This window comes from Macaca mulatta, chromosome 11 (assembly GCF_049350105.2).
Source record: "Macaca mulatta isolate MMU2019108-1 chromosome 11, T2T-MMU8v2.0, whole genome shotgun sequence".
Classification (NCBI taxonomy): Eukaryota; Metazoa; Chordata; class Mammalia; order Primates; family Cercopithecidae; genus Macaca; species Macaca mulatta.
Window position 1 is genome coordinate 100,094,494 of NC_133416.1, and position 24,207 is coordinate 100,118,700.

Below are 24,207 nucleotides of genomic sequence, written 5' to 3' on the forward strand. Positions count from 1 at the left end.
GAAAACGTAATTTAGGAAAGGATCCCTGCTGAGTAGGCTTGTATACAACAAGTATTCTGTTAAAAAAAAAATGAAATAAAGATCTTATTTATGAGGATTCTTAAGCTTCCTGAAAAAGAAAGTTTACTTCTTACCAGTAACCCAGTTATACCTTTCTGATATAAATTAAATCTTAATTTTCAATGACTGCCAGTAGAACACTAAACCCCTTGAGGCTTTTTTCAGGAAAGAATTAACATCAGCTAGTTCTTTACTAATCAGGCAGCTAACCATTAATTGAGAACACTGTTAAGACAGAACAGGAGGGTACAAGCTGGTCTCTGTCTTAAGGGAGTTGAGTACATCGCCCGAAAAGCAGAACAGGCATGTAAAATGGAAGCTATGCAGGGCAGGAGGGTATACGCTATGTGCCAAATGCACAGAAAACCAGTGTGAGACGCTGTGGAGTGGGGTTTACAGAAAGCTCTATAAAACATGTGGGAACTGACCTATGGGTCACAAAGGGTGAGAGTGATTTCACATAAAAAAGGAGAAAAGTTGACAAAGTCCAGTTCAAACAGTCTACAACAACTATAATTAGTTAATAGAGATCCTGATCTAATGTTTAAAAATACCAAGGCTTGTTAGAGCCTGGAAAGCACCCCTAACCTCTAACCACAAGATTTCCAAAAAGCCCATGGTTTAAATAACAGCCTATAAAATTGTAAACTCACTAAACCCAGTGACTTATTTTTTAAAGTCAAGCTCAAAATTTGGACTGCTCCATGAAATCTTTTCTGAAGATGCCAAGACATACTGTTTTCCCCTGCCTCTGAGCTTTCATCTGTCATTCAATGACATAGATGAACATTTATACTGTCATGCATTTTATATGTTCTTTTCGTCTTTCTTATTGCAAATTATAATAATATTGCATATTATTTCATCTGCTCAGCATCTCTTCCCTCAGAGAACCCCATCTCTCATTCCATGGTTTTGTTGGGACTATCTTTCACCCATCTACTCCTCTTGAATAGGCAAATCCCTAAATGGATCAAATACCAACCTTGACCCTGATTATGCCAATCACATTATAGTACCCCAGTAAACAAATGATTTCTGCAGTGTTCTATGGTAGCTATTGTTTTTGTCTATTCAGCAAGTTTTCCCATTCTTTCTTAAAACAAAACAAAACAAAACACACCCTTCATATTTTTAGTTGTTTTTACTTGATTTCTGATGCAATGTTATAGAGAGAGTACTAGGCTAAGAAGATTTACATTTAATTCTAAATCTATTATCCTAGAATTTTCACTTCACTCAGCGTGTAAATTTTACAGCTAAATTCTACCCCTACCTTTCCTGGACAACACAGAGTAGTGCACAGCATAACCAATCTGAAATATCCAGTCAACAAACTTAAGTACTTCATAAGTAATCCAGCAGATGGGGCTAAAGGCATAGATCAGGCCAGGCTACCTTTCACTTTACCGATGTCTAGAATAGACATTGTTAGCCCATGCTGTGCACTGCCAACCCATGGTAGATAGCGTTGACATAGGTGGGTGTCACGTTACAAGGCTCTGAATCTCGCCTCTTCTCTCTCTTATATACAAGACCATACAACATCACTGAAGCAAAAGAAAAATAATAACTGATGGCCATCTCTTATCTAAGTCTATAAATATCTGAACTTCCCTAGGAATTTACCATTAAAAAAAAATTAAGCTTCCTAAGTAGTTCATACACTTCTCATTTTAAAAGCATTTATATAACATTTAACAATCTTTTGTATAAAAAATTCTAGTGAAATGATGAAAGAATGGCAGACTTTGAATCAGAACTAAGATTTAACCATGGTCCTGTTATTGTATAGCAGTAGTCCTGTCTTCTCTGCAAAAGGAAGCACTGGGCCTGCTCTCTTTGGCAAAAGAAAGCTTTGGAATAGAGGATCTATCCAAGGTCCCTTAATAAGTTGTAAAACTCTATGGCAGCCTTGTCCCTCAGCTTTCTCTTTTTGCCCTTATTTACATTTGAGTTACTCTTTCATGTATGAAATTATTAGTACACAACATAGCTTTCAAGCATAATAAAAATCGCTGGCTTAATGCAAGAATATCAATCAAATCAATTAACATTGATGATTTAATGTTTGTTCCTGTTACTAGCTTATGCTTTGGGTAAATGACATCCATATGGAAAGAGTGTGATTTCTATAAGACTCTTCCAATCAATCATTAAGTTTCATCTCTTCCATCACCTAAATATCCTTCAAATTCATGCACTTTTCTCCATCCTTGCTATTACCAGCCCACACCACCATCATCTTGCGCTTAGACTACTGCAAAGTCTCCTTTCTGGTCTTCACATTCAGCCATGTTTCTCATTCCTCAATCTGTAGTGAGTCATTTGCCTAAAATACAAATGTAAGTAACTCCCTTTAGTGGTTCCTCACTGTTTTTAGGCTAAGCCCAAACTCTTCCACAAAGCTTCCTTGACTTTCAATACTTTCAATAGTGTTGTAAGGACAAATAATAATAATTTAACACTACCTAAATCTTGTGTGGTATTTTTTCTTAATAACAACTATTGCTAATTTTTACCTCCAGATAGATAGATACATAGATACATAGATAGATATACAGATATTCTACTGGCACTGTGAAAATTATTTTACCCAATTTCCTATCTCTTTGTCAAATCCTTGCAGCCAGGTATGGGTTCAGCCCTTTTGTTTTTTCTCTCTCTCCCATTAATCTCCTCTATTACATCCTCTTTCACGTTTGTTCTAATCAACTTATACCTCGACTATTAGAATTTATGGAGAAAGAAAGTAACCTCTCAACTCATCTCTCCACCACTAGTCTATTCCAGGTCCAATCCAAGCTGTCTGCAAGCCACTACTAGGTTATTTTCTAAAGTACTATTTTCTTCATTTTACTCCTCTATTTAGACTTTTCACTTTTTCCCCTCAAATATAAAATCCAATCATCTTTGCTAGGCATCTAAGATACTTCACAATTTAGATTCAACCTTTTAAACCTTAATTCCAAACATAAACTAGTATGCCAGCAAGGCAATTATGCTAACTATGTGCTTGCTTTACTCATTCTTACTACGGCACTTTTTCTCCAATATGCCCCTGAATAAAATGACCTTTCTCAGGAGTCTCTATGTATTCAAATTCAGGACCTAATCAAGTCCCACCTCCTTCATAATTCCCTATAACAGCCTATGGATAAAATATATGCTCTCTATCTAAATAAAACATTTTAATATTCTTTCATTCTCAGAATTTTGCAATATGTACTTTATATTAAATAAACAAAAATCCCAAACACAGGAAAGAAACAGAGAAAGAATTTCCCCTTAACAAAAAGAGAGAGAGGAAAAAAAACTGGTTGAACCTTCTGTGAGAGAACACAAATATTCAATTTTCCTTAGAAAACTGGTACTTTCCTGTGACCTAAAAATTGTTTACCCTTTTCCCATTATCCTTAAATTTAATAAACTTGATACTTTATCTAATCAAATAATGTTACCAAAGACAAAATTTATATACATTGTTATATAATTAAGGGTAAGTTTATTTTGAGCTATAATCTCCTAATTTTAATCATTAGGCAATCCAGTAATATTGGGAACTTGACAAATATTATAACTAAAGTCAGAATTGCCTGACAAGCAATGGTAAAATTGCTTGCATTTTTTCACAAGCGGTTTATATTTAGAACTTAACAGCAGCCTATCTTTAAAGTTATTTGCACATAAAGACAGCATAATATTTACATAAGTTAACAGTGTCACAATTAAGATATATCCAAATTATCTTACTATTACAAATACGTCATTTTTAAATGCCCACATTTATGTATATCATTATTTCATTATAATATAAAACAATTTTTTAAAGCATGCTAATACAAAAGTAATTTAACAGAAAACAGCATACTATTCCACAAATACTAACATTTCCTTGTCCATTTGGATTCAAATAGATCATTTAATGAATGTCTATAAAACTTACTGAGATTTTATAGTACAGTATAGTTTACTATACCTTAAGATCTTGCCTGGTGGCTAGAAGTTCAGATTCCTTCCCATAGAAATCAGACTGAAGCTGTCTGAAAGTTTCCTGACTTTTTTCATAGTTGTTTTGTAATACTGATATTTTCTCTTTCTCTGCTGCAAGTTCCTGGGCTGCCTGTGTTAACTGCTGCTGTAGTTTATTCTCAAGCTCTGTCTGAAACATACAATAGTTATTTAAAACAGTATGCATTCCAAAAACCAATTACAAATATAAAGTAAAATCCAGACACCTAGAAGAAAATTCCAAACAATAAGATGAACTGTACTTATGCCTCAAAATTCTACCTCAATGGGGTAAATTACTTATAAAGTCAAAGAATTACAAAATCTTAACAAGTCTCAAGTTAAAAACCATAAAACACAAAATTAATTAATTTTTTTTAAAGGCATTTCACTGGGAAGTACTATCAGGTGTCAGGAGAAAGAGTAACAACTACATTCTGTGGGAACATGCAGTGCTAGGTGCCTCAGCTGACATAATTTAAGGTGGAACTAAGGGAAACTTGTACATGAAAGAAAGTAAGAAGCCATTACTTTGTTGAAGTATTAATATATAGTTTCTACTCTTGGAAATGCAAGAATAACTTAAGAAATTCTACAGGTCATCTTAATTAATATCGAGGCAGAAAAAGAAAATCTCACAAAGTTTCAAAGCTCCCGTAAACTCTAAACTTGTCTTTAGTCTTCAAGAAGATTCAGTAGATATGCACAAATTATGACATAGTTAAAACATATACATATGCATAGTATGAAAATAGTTATTTGACTTTCAAAATACACTACTCCAATAAAATCACTGTTGAAGTCATTAGTAACTGCCATGTTCCAAAATCCTATATTCTTATCCTTTTTAACACCTCACTTGACCTCTCAGTTGTACCTGATACAGTTGATTATGTCTCCTTCTAGAAACACTTTCTTCAACTGGTTTCCAAGGTACCTTATATTTTAGGTTCTCTTCCTACCTTACTGGTCATAACTTCTCAAAATCTTTTACTAGCTCCTTTTCCTCTGCTACTTCTGTGAATGTTGAGACACCCCAAAGTTCTATTGCTGACCCTCTTTTAATCCATACACTCTCTCCTTAGAAGATCTCAACAAGGCCAGACATGGTGGCTCACGCCTGTAATCCCAATACTTTGGAAGGCCGAGGTGGGTGATCACTTGAGGTCAGGAGTTTGAGACCGGCCTGACCAACATGGTGAAACCCCGCCGCTACTAAAAATCCAAAAATTAGCCGGGCGTGGTGGCGTGCACCTGTAATCCCAGATACTCAGGAGGCTGAGGCAGCAGAATTGCCTGAACCCAGGAGGCGGATGTTACAGTGAGCCAAGATCACACCACTGCACTCCATCCTGGGTGACAGAGAGTCACTATCTCAAAAAAAAAAAAAAAAAGAAAAGAAAAGAAAAGAAAATCAGATCTCAACTAGTCCCAGGCTTTAAAGATCTTCTTTACAACTGACTCCCAAATTTATGTCCCTAACTGCTCTAACTGCAACCTTTCCATCCGAACTCTGGATTCTTATATCCATGTATCTTCCTGATGTCTCCACTTGAATGACTGACATATCTATATCAAGCAGAAATCTGGATTCCTGACAGCAGCCATGAGCATCAAAAAGCTGCTACTTCTGAGTCTGGCTTGGGGAGGGGGGCCCGCCAAGCTGAGGCTTGAGTAGATAAAGTGGCTGGGAAGCTTGAACTGGGCAGAACTCACCACAGCTCAACAAGCCCTACTGCCTCTAGACTCCACCTCTGTGGGCAGGGCATAGCTAAACAAAAGGCAGCACACAACTTCTGCAGACTTAAACTTCCCCATCTGACAGCTCTGAAGGGAGCAGTGGTTCTCCCAGGATGGCATTTGAGCTCTGAGAATGGAGAGACTGCCTCCTCAAGTGGGTCCCTGACCCCCAAGTAGCCTAACTGGGACACACCTCCCAGTATGGGCTGACAGATACCTCATATAGGCAGCTGCCCCTCTGGGATGAACCTTTCAGAGGATCAGGCAGCAATATTTACTGTTCTGCAATATTCACTGTTCTGCAGCCTCCACTGGTGACACCCAGGCAAACAGGGTCTGGAGTGGAACTCCAGCAAACTCCAACAGATCTGCAGCTGAGGGACCTGACTGTTAGAAGGAAAACTAACAAACAGAAAGGAATAGCATCAACATCATCAAAAAGGTCATCTACACCAAAACCCCATCTGTAGGTCACCAACATCAAAGACCAAAGGTAGATAAAACCACAAAGATGGGGAGAAACCAGAGCAGAAAAGTTGAAAATTCTAAAAATCAGAGTGCCTTTTCTCCTCCAAAGGATTGCAGCTCCTTGCCAGCAACAGAACAAAGCTGGATGGAGAATGACTTTGACAAGTTGACAGACATAGGCTTCAGAAGGCCTACGTCTTAATAACAAACTTCTCTGAGCTAAAGGAGGATGTTCGAACCCATTGCAAGCAAGCTAAAAACCTTGAAAAAAGATTAGACGAATGGCTAACTAGAATAAACAGTGTAGAGAAGACCTTAAATGACCTGATGGAGCTGAAAACCATGGCATGAGAACTTCGTGATGCATGCACAAGCTTCAACAGCCAATTTGATCAAGTGGAAGAAAGGGTATCAGTGACTGAAGATCAAATTAATGAAATAAAGCAAGAAGACACAGTTAGACTAAAAAGAAACGAACAAAGCTGGCAAGAAATATGGACTGTGTGAAAAGACCAAATCTACATTTGATTGGTATACCTGAAAGTGATGGGGAGAATGGAACCAAATTGGAAAACACTCTTCAGGATATTATCGAGGAGAACTTCCCCAACATAGCAAGGCAGGCCAACATTCAACTTCAGGAAATACAGAGAACGCCACAAAGATACTCCTTGAGAAGAGCAACCCCAAGACACATAATTGTCAGATTCACCAAGGTTGAAATGAAGGAAAAAATGTTAAGGGCAGCCAGAGAGAAAGGTCGGGTTACCCACAAAGGGAAGCCCACCAGACAAACAGCGGATCTCTCGGCAGAAACCCTATGAGCCGGAAGAGAGTGGGGGCCAATATTCAACATTCTTAAAGAAAAGAATTTTCAACCCAGAATTTTATATCCAGCCAAACTAAGCTTCATAAGTGAAGGAGAAATAAAATCCTTTACAGACAAGCAAATGCTGAGATTTTGTCACCACCAGGCCTGCCTTACAAGAGCTCCTGAAGGAAGCACTAAACATGGAAAGGAACAACTAGTACCAGCCACTGCAAAAACACCCCAAATGGTAAAGATATCGACGCTATGAGGAAACTGCATCAATTAACGGGCAAAATAACCAGCAAACATCATAATGACAGGACCAAATTCACACATAACAATATTAACCTTAAATGTAAATGGGCTAAATGCCCCAATTAAAAGACACAGACTGGCAAATTGGATAAAGAGTCAAGACCCATCAATGTGCTGTATTCAAGAGACCCATCTCACATGCAAAGACGCACATAGGCTCAAAATAAAGGGATGAAGGAAGATCTACTAAGCAAATGGAAAGCAAAAAAAACCAGGGGTTACAATCCTAGTCTCTAATAAAACAGACTTTAAACTATCAAAGATCAAAAGAGACGAAGAAGGCCATTACATAATGGTAAAGACATCAGTTCAACAAGAAGAGTTAACTATCTTAAATATACATGCACCCAATACAGGAGCACCCAGATTCATAAAGTAAGTCCTTGGAGACCTAGAAAGAGACCTAGACTCCCACACAATAATAATGGGAGACTTTAACACCCCACTGTCAATATCAGACAGATCAACGAGACAGAAGATTAACAAGGATATCCAGGACCTGAACTCAGCTCTGCAACAAGCAGACCTAACAGACATCTACAGAAATCTCCACCCCAAATCAACAGAATATACATTCTTCTCAGCACATCGCACTTATTCTAAAATTGACCACATAATTGGAAGTAAAGCACTCCTCAGCAAATGTACAAGAACAGAAATCACAACAAACTGTCTCTCAGACCACAGTGCAATCAAATTAGAACTCAGGATTAAGAAACTCATTGAAAATTGCACAACTACATAGAAACTGAACAACTTGCTCCTGAATGACTACTGGGTACATAATGAAATAAAGGCAGAAATAAAGATGTTCTTTGAAACTAGTGAGAACAAAGACAACATACCAGAATCTCTGGGACACATTTAAAGGAGTGTGTAGAAGGAAATTTACAGCACTAAATGCCCACAAGAGAAAGCAAGAAAGATCTAAAATCGACACCCTAACATCACAATTAAAAGAACTAGAGAAGCAAGAGCAAACAAATTCACAAGTGAGCAGAAGGCAAGAAATAACTAAGATCAGAGCAGAACTGAAAGAGATAGAGACATAAAAAACCTTTCAAAAAAATCAACGAATCCAGGAGCTGGTGTTTTGAAAAGATCAACAAAATTGATAGACCGCTAGCAAGACTAATAAAGAAGAAAAGAGAGAAGAATCAAATAGATGCAATAAAAAAATGATAAAGGGGATATCACCACCGATCCCACAGAAATACAAACTACCATCAGAGAATACTATAAACATCTCTATGCAAATAAACTAGAAAAGCTAGAAGAAATGGATAAATTCCTGGACACATACACCCTCCCAAGACTAAACCAGGAAGAAGTTGAATCTCTGAATAGACAAATAACAGGTTCTGAAATTGAGGCAATAATTAATAGACTACCAACCAAAAAAAGTCCAGGACCAGAGATTCACAGCCGAATTCTACCAGAAGTACAAGGAGGAGCTGGTATCATTTCTTTTGAAACTATTCCAATCAATAGAAAACGAGGGAATCCTTCCTAACTCATTTTATGAGGCCAACATCATCCTGATACTAAAGCCCAGAAGAGACACAACAAAAAAAGAGAATTTTAGACCAATATCCTTGATGAACATCGATGTGAAAATCCTCAATAAAACAGTGGCAAACTGAATCCAGCAGTACATCAAAAAGCTTATCCACCACAATCAAGTTGGCTTCATCCCTGGGATGCAAGGCTGGTTCAACATATGCAAATCAATAAACATAATCCATCACATAAACAGAACCTATGACAAAAACCACATGATTATCTCAATAGATGCAGGAAAGGCCTTTGACAACATTCAACAGCCCTTCATGCTAAAAACTCTCAATAAACTAGGTATTGATGGAACCTATCTCAAAATAATAAGAGCTACTTATGACAAACCCACAGCCAATATCATACTGAATAGGCAAAAACTGGAAGCATTCCCTTTAAAAACTGGCACAAGACAAGGATGCCCTCTCTCACCACTCCTATTCAACATAGTGTTGGAAGTTCTGGCCGGGGCAATCAGGCAAGAGAAAGAAATAAAGGGTATTCAATTAGGAAATGAAGAAGTCAAATTGTCCCTGTTTGCAGATGACATGATTGTATATTTAGAAAACCCCATCGTCTTAGCCCAAAATCCCCTTAAGCTGATAAGCAACTTCAGCAAAGTCTCAGGATTCAAAATCAACGTGCAAAAATCACAAGCATTCCTATACACCATTAACAGACAAACAGAGAGCCAAATCATGAGTGAACTCCCATTCACAATCGCTACAAAGAGAATAAAATACCTAGGAATCCAACTTACAAGGGATGTGAAGGACCTCTTCAAGGAGAACTACAAACCACTGCTCAACGAAATAAAGAGGACACAAACAAATGAAAGAATATTCCATGTTCATGGATAGGAAGAATCAATATTGTGAAAATGGCCATACTGCCCAAAGTAATTTATAGATTCAGTGCCATCCCCACCAAGCTACCAATGACTTTCTTCATAGAACTGGAAAAAAACTACTTTAAAGTTCATATGGAACCAAAAAAGAGCCCGCATTGATAAGAGAAAAAGAAGTCTGGACTAAGGCTGTAGCAGTGGAAAATGAGAAGGAAGGATTCAAGAAACCTAGGAAACAGAGTGATAGGAATTGGTGCTAACTGCCTATGGGGGAGCAGAGAGCTGATCTCCCTACACAGTATCTGATAACATCCCATGCCATCTTCCTTTCATAGAGTTCTTCCTCCAATTAATATTGAAGAACTGCTGGATATCTTTTTCACACTGAAGGTCATAATGCAATTACACATTTTCTTTTCTAAAATACTACTTATTTTCTTTAACATTTTTTCATAAATCTAGGTTTCTTACTCTTTAATTATTGTTCTGACTCTTAACTAAGCTCTCCATGAAGTCTCAACAATGGCCATAATAGCTCTTTGGGCTCATGTTTGGGCTTTCAATATTTTTCCTCTGACAAACTCATCCATTCATTTTTTAAAAATGATTAAGAGCTTATTTGCTAGAACAGACAAAGTTCTCTTTGAAGAACTCAAATCCATTAGTGAAGAAGTTAAATGGAAAAAAAAAAAAAACAGACAAATGCAACAGTTGATAACTGCTCCATTATATAATACGTTTTTCTTTCGCTTACATTTTGCTTTCTCATTAAATTATAAGTTGCTTGAGAGTAAGGGGCCATATCCTATTCATTTTATATTTCCACATTAGATTTTCAACAAAGTTGGTGAGGGATTGTTGACTTAACAGCATGCTTTCTTGATTCTAGATCAGTAACTCCCAAATAGTCTTATGCTATATATAAAATGTTTTAAATCATCTTTAGATTACTTACAATACCATTAGGTAACACAGCATTACAATATAAATGCTATGTAAATAGTTGTTTTTACTGTATTTTAAATTTTGGTATTATTTTTAATGCTGTAATATTACTTTTTATTTATATATATGTAGAAAATGTATAAGTGTATTATGACCTTCAATGTGAAAAACTATGTATCTATAGATATCTATATATATAACTCTATAGCTGTAGACATAAAACTACATATCTAGATATAATGTGTGTATATATATTATGTTTTATATATATATTTAAGTGTGTACACACATACATCTATACCAATTTAAACATTATCCTTGTTTTCCCTACTTCACCATGGGCCAGTGACAATGATAACTTTGTCACGGCCTATTACTACATGGTCTACCCTATACACTGACACTCTCAAGTCACAGTTTGCTATACTTCCATATAATATCCAACAACTGTTTTACTTCTACATTGTATGGGTCACAGTACTAGAAACTTTAAATACATTATCTCAATCTTTACAACAACTCTATGGCAACATTAAATTGAGCTCAGAAGGATGAATCATTTCTCTATGACCAGTAAGTTAATGTGTGTCCAAATTTAATAAAATTAAGCAAAATTTAAATTCAGATCTGCCTGACTTGAACATCTCTAGATTACTTACAATACCTAACACAACATAAATGCTATATAAATAGTTGTTCTACTGTATTTTAAATTTTGGGTGTTTTGGTTTTGTTTTGTTTTGCTTTTCTGAGACAGAGTCTCACTCTGTTGCCCAAGCTGGAGTGCAGTGGCGTGATCTTGGCTCACTACAAGAGAGCCAAGGCTCCACCTCTGGTGTTCAAGTGAGTCTCCTGCCTCAGCTTTTGGAGTAGCTGGGACTACAGGTGCACACCACCATGCCCAGCTAATTTTCGTATTTTTAGTTGAGACAAGGTTTCACCATGTTGGCCAGGCTGGTCTCGAACTCCTGACCTTAAGTGATCCACCTACCTCAGCCTCCCAAAGTGCTGGGATTACAGGTGTGAGCCACTGCGCCCAGCCAATTTTGTATTATTCTTTAATGCTGTACTGTTACTTTTTATTGCTTTTCTTCTCCCAAATATTTTCAATTCCAACTGCAGTTACAGAATCTACAGATATGGAGGGTCAACTGTACAGGCGATATATATTAATCACAAATCCAAACAAAATATTATTATAACTCATAATTTTTAAATAAGAAAACAGGCTAAAAATACTTGTATTTTTTATTTCATAAGTTACAATGCTGTAAAAATGAAGATTTTGTAAATATTTGGATACAAGGCTAGTATATTTTGAAGAAAATGACCTCAGGATATGAAAGCATACAACCAAGTATGCACTGTGATAATTACATGTTGACTTTTGATTACATATGGTAACACAAACAAAATAATAGACACATTTTTCTACTCTTGGCTGTATTATTAGAGAACTACTATTTTGTAAAGTAGCATAATAATAGTTACAAAAACAGTGGTCAACATAAAATGTGTATTTTTGATTGTTTTAATTTACATACTTTGTACTTTAGTAGTATGACAGCCAACTCTTAATGGCATGATATATTTAGTTTATTCTACATAGTAGGGATTCTACTCTCTTCTCCACAGACCAAATTAACATGGACATACTAACAGTAGAGAAGGAACTCATTTTGTTCAAATATTTCATATTAAGTATAATCCATTTTTACCAACTCTTGGTCTGGACAAGCATTAAAACACTTAAGAATAAAAAACATGCTCAGTAATAAATTAGAATAGGTTTAGAAACGGAAACCATTAAAATATTAAATAATTAAAACTATATGAAGCTTTACACTAGTGAATGTTTTTAAGATATCCCACTTGTAATTTTTGTTCTCAGCCCTTAATAAGAATGATTTATTTTAAATTCCTTTAAATTTTTTTAATACACTATGAATGTTGCATAAATTATTTCCTTAAGTGTTCGTTATATAGTAGTAGTAGTAGTAGTAGTAGTAGTAGTAGTAGTAGTAGTAGTAGTATTTTGAGACAGAGTTCCTCTGTCACCCAGGCTGAAGTGCAGTGGCGTGGTCTTAGCTCACTGCAACCTCTGCCTGCTGCTCCAGCTTCCCAAGTAGCTGGGATTACAGGAATGCACCACCACGCCCTGCTAATTTTTGTATTTTTAGTAGAGACGGGGTTTCACCATGTTGGCCAGGCTGGTCTTGAACTCCTGACCTCAGGTGATCTGCCTGCCTCAGAGTGCTGAGATTACAAGCGTGAGCCACTGCACCTGGCCAGTTATATATTATTTTTAAAAAGGTAGTTTCATGTCTATCAAATGATTAGTACTATAATTTTAAATAACAATTATCTGACAACAGAGTTATAGTGAATGGAAATCCAGACTCAGGTATTTGATAATATAATCAAATGCTTTCATACATTAAACTTAGAAAAAATTTAGCTTATGTAAACTTTTCTATGTTGCAACTCATCTGTCTGTATTAATCATCATACTATTTTCTTAATTGCCAAGTTTTTCTTCTTATAAAAAGTAAACAAATATATCACTACCTTCTGTAAAACAGCAATTTTAAGCTCTCCTTGGAGTGCTTCAATTTGTTTTTTCTTCTGTTCACTTGATTGCTTTAGCTCATTTATGTTCTCCTGAAGTTGTTGCTCTTCTTTTTCCTTTTGTTTTAAAGTATTCTGGGCCTGTATAAGTTGTTCCTGCATTGAATTGAGTTCCAATTTCAACTGATGAGAAGCCTGAAAGAAAAAAAAAAAATCTATGTAGCCTTCATTTGTTCATTCAAAAGACAATTTACTGAGTAACTACTACACTCCAGGCACTACTCTAGGAAGAAACTACTGAGGCTGTTGGCTACAGATAATTAATAAAGATACCTGCCCTCCTACTGATTTCATAACCAACACTATTCACTATTAGGTGACATGCTGGATTAATCTTTATTATTTGTTTAACACTACCTTTCTTTTTAACTTATAATTGTATAGTTACAGCTTGTAAATGATCTAGATTAGTATTCTCTTGTATCACGGAAAATAGGTATGTTAACATCAGTGTCTAGATTGTTGGACATCTATTGTCTTTCAAGAATATTCTCGGCCGGGCGCGGTGGCTCACACCTGTATTCCCAGCACTTTGGGAGGCCAAGGCGGGCGGATCACGAGGTCAGGAGATTGAGACCATCCAGGCTAACACAATGCAACCCGGTCTCTACTAAAAATACAAAAAAATTAGCCAGGCGTGGTGGCAGGCACCTGCAGTCCCAGCTACTCGGGAGGCCGTGGCAGGAGAATGGCGTGAACCCAGGAGGCAGAGCTTGCAGTGAGCCGAGATCATGCCACTGCACTTCAGCCTGGGCAACAGAGCAAGAGACTCCGTCTCAAAAAATAATGAAAAAAAAAGAAAAAAAAAGAATATTCTCATATGCCACTAAGCCTGTTGGCCACAGCTGTCACAAAGAATAGCTGTATAGTAACTATGATAAAACCAAAATCACTTTTGACAAAATACATTTAGTATCTGTCTGATGACATTAAAATTACACTGCACAGGCCAGGTGCTCACGCCTATAATTCTAGCACTTTGGGAGGCCAATGTGGGCAGATTACTTGAGGTCAGGAGCTCGAGACCAGCCTGGGCAACATGGTGAAACCTCTCTCTACTAAAAACACAAAAATTATCCAGGCATGGTGGTGGGCACCTGTAATCCCAGCTATTTGGGAGGCTGAGGCAGGAGAATCGCTTGAACCTAGGAGGTGGAGGTTGCAGTGAGCTGAGATTGCACCACTGAACTCCAGCCTGGGTGACAGAGCGAGACTCTGTTTAAAATAATAATAATAATAATAATACACTGCAGAATAGTTACCTCATTTAGAGATCTGGGGCATATTTTACTACTATCTTGTTTGTACAATCCACCAGGATATGTTTCTGCTCAAATTCAGACATCATACAGAAGTCACATTGAGGTTCCTCTATCACCAAGGTAAATCACTATTATCTCCCACCCTCCAAACAAAGTCATGTTTTCACATTCTATGCATATTTCACTAAGAATCTAGCACTACATTCGAGCATTTGACCACATCCAAAGTTACCTTTGAAAAAATATTACTGTTATACATAGACGTCTCAGCTTATCTCCACAATGAATAGCAAATATTTTTATGCAAAACAGGAGTCAAACAGTATGACAATAAGGATGATATGATATGATAACCAAGGACAAAATAATAACTAGTATGAGCATTTACTGCATTATAGTCAGTGTCCTGAGTACTTTAAAGATATTAACACATTTATTTCTCATAATAACTCTATCACACAGATTCATGTAGACTCTATCATATAGAAACCAGAGCACAGAGGTTAAGTATTTGGTCTAAAAGATGGCAAAATGGCATAGCTAATAAATGGCATAGCCAGAATATAAATTTGTACAATCTTGATTCAGAACTTGGGCATGAAGCAATTATTCGGACAATCTTGATTCAGAACTTGGGCATGAAGCAATTATAATTTTGCTACTTACATGGCTGGCATCTACAACACAAGTCTGCTTTCAATCAACAACTAGAATACAATCACATCAAATACTTGTCAGTACTATGTCTTGCTCCTTTATCAAATCCGATTTTCTAGAAAGTTGCATGCCTGGACTCTAGCAGCTCGCAGGTATGGCTTCAGAGAGTAACAACCATATATTATATCCGTTTGTTTACTCGTTTGCTTGTCTGTTTTTGCTGGAAACAATAGAAGCGCTAACTACAGAAAAACATTTTGGTTGTTCTACAACCATTATCAAGTATACATTAGTATGAGTATAAATGTCCATGAATTAAAGAGCCATAAGAGTCCATGAAATAAAGGTCATTTCTATGGAAAGCCTTTTAAGATTTTTTTTTCAACCATAAAAATGGTCCTTAACTCTGTAGTTAGCTGACTCAATTTTCTACCTTTATTAATTATATTTCTTTATTTGGACCTTTGATTATAAACTAGCTTAAGTCTTTTTAATAGTAGGTAAAATACAAATAACAGTTTTAAACTATATACATGATTTGTTATATTTCAGAGAAATAAACCTATGACCTAAATATCAATGTGAAAATGTTTAATTTTCTTAAAACTATAAAAGAAATTATCTGTGGAAATGCTGCCAAGAACAAACATACTTTATATATTTATTTGAAAATATAAAGACCTTACTATACTTTATACATTTATGTTACAGAAAAAAGAAAATCTTACCTCCTTCTCTTTTTCAAGTGACTTTTTCAGTTCCTTCTGTTCCCTAAGTGTGTCGTCCATCTGCACTTGAAGTTGATGCTTTAATTCTTTGCAAGTTTTCTCCTTAAAAAAAATGAAAACTATATTACATAAAAAATATTTGTAATAACCTTAAGAAGTTTAGTTTATAACCTTAGTAAGAAACACACGAGGAAATAAACTAAAATTATCGATGAGCTGAGACAGGATCATCCATTTCAATGATAAAACTAGGAAAATATTACAGAAATAATGGAGGAGGGACAACAAAACACTAAGGGTTTTGATCATCAACCAAGTCACAATGACATATTTTAAACAATATTAAGATGATATCTTAGAACACTTTAGAAATCACATTTTATGTCACACAATTCATTGTAATTAACTTGCCACACTACTTTTACAGCAATGGGCTTCAAGAAAATGGAAGCAAGAAAACTTAGAAAACAATAAATTAAAAAGTGATCACAATAGGAAAAGTGTACAGATAGAAAATGTTTTCACCAAACAGGAAGGAACATAACACACATGAGAAAGACTGTGATATTCAACTGAAAATATTCTTGGCCTTCAGAAAATGGTGTGCTCACAGGTGCATACACACCCACATTATTATCTTGGGCTTCTTCTCAGGTTAAGCAATCCCAATTTATTTCCTCATAAGAACTGCTTTAAATTATTTAAATGTGGAAAGAAAAGCAAACTGTGAATTAAGCAGAAAAATAAGTACATTTTAAATAAAATAATCACTTCTACTTAAGAAAGTAAATGTAAACTACTAACCAAGTCTAATATAGCGGCTTTTCCTTTCTGATTCTCCTTTTCAAATTCACTTTTGGAGTATTTCAAAGAATCAGAAACTTTTGACAGTTTCTCCTTTACTGTAGAAAGCTCTGTCATTAAAGCTTCTTTCTCCATTTTCACTTTTTGTAGTTCTGTTACTGTTGTTTGAATTCTGTTATTCAATTCCTCGTGCTGAATCTTTGCTTCTTGACTTAAAGTTTCAAATTCCTGTTTCAGGACTTTTTTTTCTTCCTCTTGCTTGGTAAGCTTTTGCTTGATATTTTCAAGGGCTTGAGATTTTTTCTGTAGATCCAATCTTGTACTGGATACTCTAAATATTTTTTAAAAACTTTTTAAATAACACATAATTTACTATTTCTAATTTACCATTCAAAATTAATCATAAACAATTACTGAGTTCTGAAACTTTTTTCGTATAGTTCACAAGTAAAATCAAATTTCATAAAATCATACCACTGAAAAATACTTTAGAACATCTCATTTGCTCATTTAACAGATGTAGATTATTTTTCCCAAGTCATATAAGTTAGTAGTGAAGACAAAACTATCTAAGCTTCCTGACTTAATGCATTTTGTCCACAGGGAAAAAAACTATGTATCACAGACCCTTTAGTCTATAACAGCCAGAAACGTTTTTCCATAAAGAATCTATTTATTATGTTAGTTCTCAACACAGAGAGAACTTTGTCTCTTTCCTTGAAAACATGAAACACATTATGTGTGACAGTTCTTAAACTTCAAAATATTTATGGTTAACCTAGAAAAAAATAAAAGTAAAAAAATAAAAGAAATATTTTATTTACAATATAGAGGGAAGACAAATGATTTACTTTAACCCTAGAACCTAGCAGATTATACAAAGGATTTGTTATCATTTGTTCCTTAATATAGGTCTCTTATACACGAATGAAAAAAGCAACAAGAATGAAGAAATAAAGTTATAGCTTTAGAAAGCTATAGACTTTTATTGTTTTCATAAAAGAAACTATGCAAATTATACAGCAAAACCCCTGATACACTATAAATAACAGCCATTTTTAAAGTCAAAACCAGATGCTAAGTAACAGCATTTCTAGAATGCACACTAGTTCCAATGTAATCAGAATAAATTTAAAACCAATAAAAATAATTCAACAATATGTTAAAGGGAGGTTGTTAAAAGATGTACTAATAAAGTATTTGAAATTGTGTATTAATACAAAATCAAAACTGTATTTATACCTCAAAATCTGATTTTTTAGTTCTAGAAACACACTTTTACCTCCTTAAAAATAGCTAGAAAAGATGTTAAAGCTTAATAGGTTCACAAGATACTATGCCTCCCTGATTTTTAAAGATCCAAATGGAAAAGTCATTACACTAATATTATTTTACCATTTTAATGTAGTTAAAATCCCTGTCAAGCAACCCTAAAATTAAGACTCAGTATATTTATTTATATGCTGCTTAACTTTTTCAAAATTAATTACAAAATCATAAGATTATGTGAAACAAAGAAGGCAAAACAGAAATAGAGGCTTACATAGTCACTGTGAAACTTCTTGTTTGTTTTTTTTAAGTAACTCAAAGAAGAAATACATGAGTCCACAATCATAGTTGGAAATTATAATATCTCTTTCTTAGAAACTGATAGAACAACCAGAGGAACAAATTGGCAAGAATATAGACAATAAGAACAGCACCGTAATTGTTATTTATAGGCCACTCCACCTAATAACACAGAGTACATATATGTGCACATGGAAAATTAATTATGATAAGCCATATGCTGGGCCTTAAATAAGACTTATTTTCAAAAGTTTGAATTTTACCAAGAATGTTCCCTGACCACAATAGAATTAAATTAGAAATTAGGGCCGGGCGCAGTGGTTCATGCCTGTAATGCCAACACTGTGGGAGGCCAAGGCAGGCGGATCACAAGGTCAGAAGATCGAGACCATCCTGGCTAACACAGTGAAACCCCATCTCTACTAAAAATACAAAAATTAGCAGGGTATAATGGCAGGCGCCTGTAATCCCAGCTACTCGGGAGGCTGAAGCAGGAGAATCGCTTGAATCTGGGTGGCAGAGGTTGCAGTGAGCCGAGATCATGCCACTGCACTCCAGCCTGAGCATAGAGTGAGACTCCGTTTCAAAAAAAAAAAAAAAAAAATCAGTAACAATAATATATCTAGGAGAGCCTCAATATTTGGAAAGTAAACATACTTATAACCTACACATTAAAGAAGAAATCACAAAGGAAATCAGAAAATACATTAAGCTGCAGAGGAATGAAAATACATTGTAAGATGGGAGGGAAACATTGGGTATATAAATTTAAGTGGGCTCTCAAAAAGGGAAGCCCTGTATCTTCTTATTTGGGCTGAGCCCTGGGCTCATGGGTGGGGTTTAGTCAAAGTCTCAATATGTTTATCTGATATAAGAGCAGAAGGGACCCCAGCCCTCCTTGCCTAAGTAGTACTCCAGAAATGTAAGACCTAAGAGGAGAAATGTATGTACAAAGTACATAGACAAGAAAGATCTTAGTTTTAAAGGTTTTCCTACCCCAATAGGATGTGGGAGCCCTGTAAGTGAATTCTGAACCATGAGATTAGAACATAGAATGAAAATGGGTCCACTTCCATTGGGTCCATTGGAAACAGAAAGAACCAGTGGGCCTGCAGGGTTTTTGAGGAAAAGAACAAAAGCTATCTCAAAGATGATCTTCATGGACTGATGACTGCATTCTAGAGATAATGACGAACCATTTGGTTGGTAATGTAATGGATCAGATATGCTCCTCAAATACCTAGGCACTGGAAACTACAGTGAGGAGGAATGCCACCCCAGAGGCACAAGATGTGCTTCTATAACCTCCGATTCAAAGTATCAGGACCCAATTTACTAGATATGAAAATGAGAATATTTTCACCATCTTATCCCCAAACAAGGATGAAAACCATGAAAGTATGAAACAACTTAATCATCAACTCTGATGTGTTTTATTTCATCTTTCTGAAGAGGACTTTTCTCAGGTTCTTAGTCTCTACCTTTACTACTGGAACAGTCAAGAGTCCTCATCCCCTTGACACAAGTCAAGTCCATCAACTCAGTCAGAGTAGGTGATTTGGTGTTTAAAGACAAAATGTAATCAAATGTAACCAGTCATATGAAGACATTCAAATGAATTGGGTGGAACTGATTGTCATCCATCAAAATAATGGTGAGTGATGTGTTCACTGAAGATCTCATCATGGCAGGACCCAAGTTCAGCATCAACATCAAGGGTAAGCTGGGCAAGAGACTAATTCTACCTTGGGAGTGAAGGAATGATGCTGCAGCTAAGCACTTTTGTGGCTATATATGTTCAGAAGCACACACCCATTCTGCCACTAGAGATACTTGAAATTTCATATACCAATAAATCTTATAAGTCCCAATATCTTCTAAACCAATCCACCCTTATATTCAGAGGAGCCATGAATTCATTGAGCACTTTAGTGCAAATTATAAAAGATACCCTCCTTCAAGATAATTTATTCCGGGAGGCTGAGGCAGGAGAACGGCGTGAACCCGGGAGGCGGAGCTTGCAGTGAGCCGAGATCCGGCCACTGCACTCCAGCCTGGGCGGCAGAGCGAGACTCCGTCTCAAAAAAAAAAAAAAAAAAAAAAAAAAAAAGATAATTTATTCCATCTGTGGCAAAACTGTCATAATACACTGATGTTATTAGAATAGGGCTACATACTACCATCTGCAGAAATCTTACATCTAGCATTGACAAGTGAAAAGCGGGTAACTGAAAAAAAGAAACAGATACTACAAAATGTAGACAGACACAGAGAAGCTTTCACATTCAAAAGCTATTAAAAAAAAAGCAAAGTAAACACTAAGGTCTAAAGATGGAAACAATAAAGAGGAGAAATAAATAAGATAGAAAATTTACAAAATTAAATCAAAAGTTTTTTTACAAAATCTGATAAAACTGATAAATCTCTAATTGATTTTTAAAAAGACAAATTACCACTATTAAGAATAAAGGAGGAACACTACTACAGATCCTAACAGACCTCAAAAGTATAATATTATCAACAATTGCCAATAAATTTGAAGTTTAGAGGAAATGAACACATTTCTGAAAGACACAATTTACCAAAACTGACTCAAGAAAAAAAATCAGGAAATTAGAATAGCTCTATATCTATTAAATGAATTGAAACCCAAATTAAACAACCCAGAAAGAGAACTCTAAGCCTAGCCAGTTCACTAGTGAATTTCATCAAACATTTAAGAAAAAAATAATATCCATCTCATACAAACTATTTCAGAAAGGAGAAGAAGAGGAAATACTTCTCAATTCCTTTTTAAGGCCAGGATAACTCTGATATCAAAACCTGACAATGATATTAAAAGAATACTACAGACCAATATCCCTCAGAAATATATGAAAAAATTTTAACAAAGTATTATCAAATCAAAAACAGCAATACATAAAAAGGTAACACAGCACAGTCAAGTTAATTTATTCCAGGAAAGCAAGGCTGGTTTAATAGTAAATCAACAAATGTAACTGCCCATATTAACAGAATAAAAGAGAAAATCCATATGATCATATCAACAGATACAGAAAAAAAAGGTGATAAAATTCAATCCAAGCACAATAATTGTTTCTTTTGTAATCTTTTTTTTTTTTTTTTTTTTGAGATGGAGTCTCGCTCTGTTGCCCAGGCTGGAGTGCAGTGGCATGATCTTGGCTCACTGAAACCTCTGCCTCCTGGGTTCAAGCAATTCTCGTGCCTCAACCTCCCGAGCAGCTGAGATTACAGGCATGTGCCACCACTCCCAGCTGATTTTTGTATTTTTAGTAGAGACAGGGTTTCACCATGTTGGCCAGGCTGGTCTCGAATTCCTGACTTCAGATGATCTGCCTGCCTTGGCCTCCCAAAGTTCTGGGATTACAGGCATAAACCACAAGGCCGATAATTTTTTTTTAATATATAAAAGTTATCAAAGGTAATGTCTTCAATCTGATAAAAGGAATCTCAGTAAAACCTACAGCTAACCTCAAACTTAATGATGAAACATTTAATATTTCCTGCCTAAGATTAGAAATAATGCAAAGATGTTTGCCATTACTATTTACATTCAAAATGTTACCGGATGCCCTAGCCAGCAAGAAAAAAGATATAAAAGGCCTATAGGTTGGAAAGGAAGTAGTAAATTTGTCTCTATTCAGAGATAACATGAATGTCTAGTTAGAAAACGTCAAGAACTCTACAACTACTAAAACTAAAAAGTAAATTGAGCAAGGTTAAAGGGCAGAAAAGTCAATATATATTTAAAAATTGCATTTTTATACTAGCCGTAAGTGGAAAATTAAATTTAAAAAACAATTACATTTACAATAGCATTAAAAAATACTCAGGAATAAATTTAACAAAAGATGTACAAGGCCGGGTGCGGTGGTTCATGCCTGTAATCCCAGCACTTTGGGAGGCCGAGGTGGGCGGATCACGAGGTCAGGAGATCAAGACCATCCTGGCTAACACGGTGAAATCCCGTCTCTACCAAAAATACAAAAAATTAGCCGGGTGTGGTGGTGGGCGCCTGTAGTCCCAGCTACTCAGGAGGCTGAGGCAGGAGAATGGCATGAACCCCGGAGGCGGAGCTTGCAGTGAGCTGAGATCGCCCCACTGCACTCCAGTCTGGGTGACAGAGTGAGACTCCGCCTCAAAAAAAAAAAAAAAAAAAAAAGATGTACAAGATGTCTATGTTAAAAACAGTAAAATACTGCTCAGAGAAATTAAAGAAGGCCAAGTAGATAGAGATACATGTTTGTGTATTAGAAGACTCAGTGTTGTTGAGATGTCACTTCTCCCCAAATTGATTTATAGCTTCAAGGCAATTCTAATCAAAATCCAACAGTTTTACTTGTAGACATGGACATGTTAATACAAAAATGTATATAGAAAAGCAATGAACTTACAGGAGTCAAGACAATCTTGAAAAATAATAAAGGTGAAGGATTAGTACTTAATATCATAAAGCTACCATCTTATGGTATATTACAAATATCTTATGGTTTCTTTTGTGTGTTATGCCACACCAACTTAGCTACATTTATAACTTTCAATATCATAATTATATGATATTAGGTACTATGATATTAGGTACCAACACCATGATACTGGTGTCAGGATATCATGTAGACACACAGACTGTGGTTGTCTACAGGAAAAGGATAAGAAAGGTATTGACTAGAAGGGCAAGTGAGAAAGCTCCTGGAGTGATGACAATGTCCTATATGGGGTTGTGGCTAGATGCATAGATACACAGAATATACACTTATTAAAACTCAAAGTACATATGTAAAATCTGTGCATTTAACTATGTGTGAATTTTGCACCAATAATAAAAACAAGAAGGCACACTGGTTTTTGTATTTCCTTTGTCTTCATAAACATAGACAATCTGTCAAAATGCATCAAAAAGCTGAGGTCATTTTTTTTTTTTTTTTGAGATAGAGTATCGCTTTGTCGCCCAGGCTGGAGTGCAGTGGTGTGACAGCCACAACCTCCCGAGCTCAAGCAATCTTGCTATGCTACCCAGGCTGAGAAGATCACTTCTTTTAAGAAAGAATCCATTCCCTATTTGGTATAACTAGAAGTCTAACTACTTTTGGATAACACATAAATATCCCCGAATTTTTTAATTTTACAGTAATTTACTCAAATTTGTGAACAACTCAAAACAAGGTTTATGCCAGAGAAATGAGCACCATATCATTGTTGAAAAGAGACTGGATGATCCAAATTTTATAAAACTAAGTTTTCCGTCCTTTCTAGTGAAGTTTAACCATATTATGATGGCATTATTTTTTCATTCACATTAACCTCAGTTTATAAAATCAACACAAAATAAATATTTAATAAATCTTTAAGCACGATGATAGCAAAATTCAAATCTGAAGGAAATTTTAATACTAGTTTAAAATCTTTTCCCTTAATTTGTAAGTAAAGTGGTTTAGCTTACATTTCTTTCTCCATTTCAAGTTGTTTACTCAATTCTGTGGCTCTAAGCTCTAAATCTGTGTTCAGCTGTCTTTGCTGTTGTAGATCTTGCAAAGCCTGCTCCTTGCTTGCTTTAACTTCGAGACTATCAGCTTCTAGTTTCTATGAAAGAAATATGGTATGGCAGCCATTTTAATATTAGTAATTATCAATCCATTATTAAATATTATAACATTTGTTTACATTCAAACAGGTATGACACACAAAAAAACATAAAATATTTATTATAATAAAAAACATATTCTGAAACCATTACTAAGGGTGTTATTTATTTTAAAATCTTTCAGAAGATCCAGCAGAAAGCTTTAT

At 35.6% G+C, this 24,207-nt stretch overlaps 1 protein-coding gene across 4 annotated transcripts in view; it reads right to left on the reverse strand.

The window, feature by feature from the left end:
• The window catches only part of EEA1 (early endosome antigen 1), a 163,193-nt gene that overhangs the window by 11,622 nt on the left and 127,364 nt on the right, over nt 1-24,207 (reverse strand). For all 4 annotated transcript variants that reach the window (XM_077954757.1, XM_015152444.3, XM_077954756.1 and 1 more), the window contains 5 exons: nt 23,861-24,000; nt 16,831-17,161; nt 16,027-16,128; nt 13,320-13,514; nt 4,040-4,222 (listed from right to left, as the gene is read on the reverse strand). In XM_077954757.1, coding sequence (XP_077810883.1) covers nt 4,040-4,222; nt 13,320-13,514; nt 16,027-16,128; nt 16,831-17,161; nt 23,861-24,000 — 951 coding nt within the window. The remainder of the gene's footprint in view (nt 1-4,039; nt 4,223-13,319; nt 13,515-16,026; nt 16,129-16,830; nt 17,162-23,860; nt 24,001-24,207) is intronic.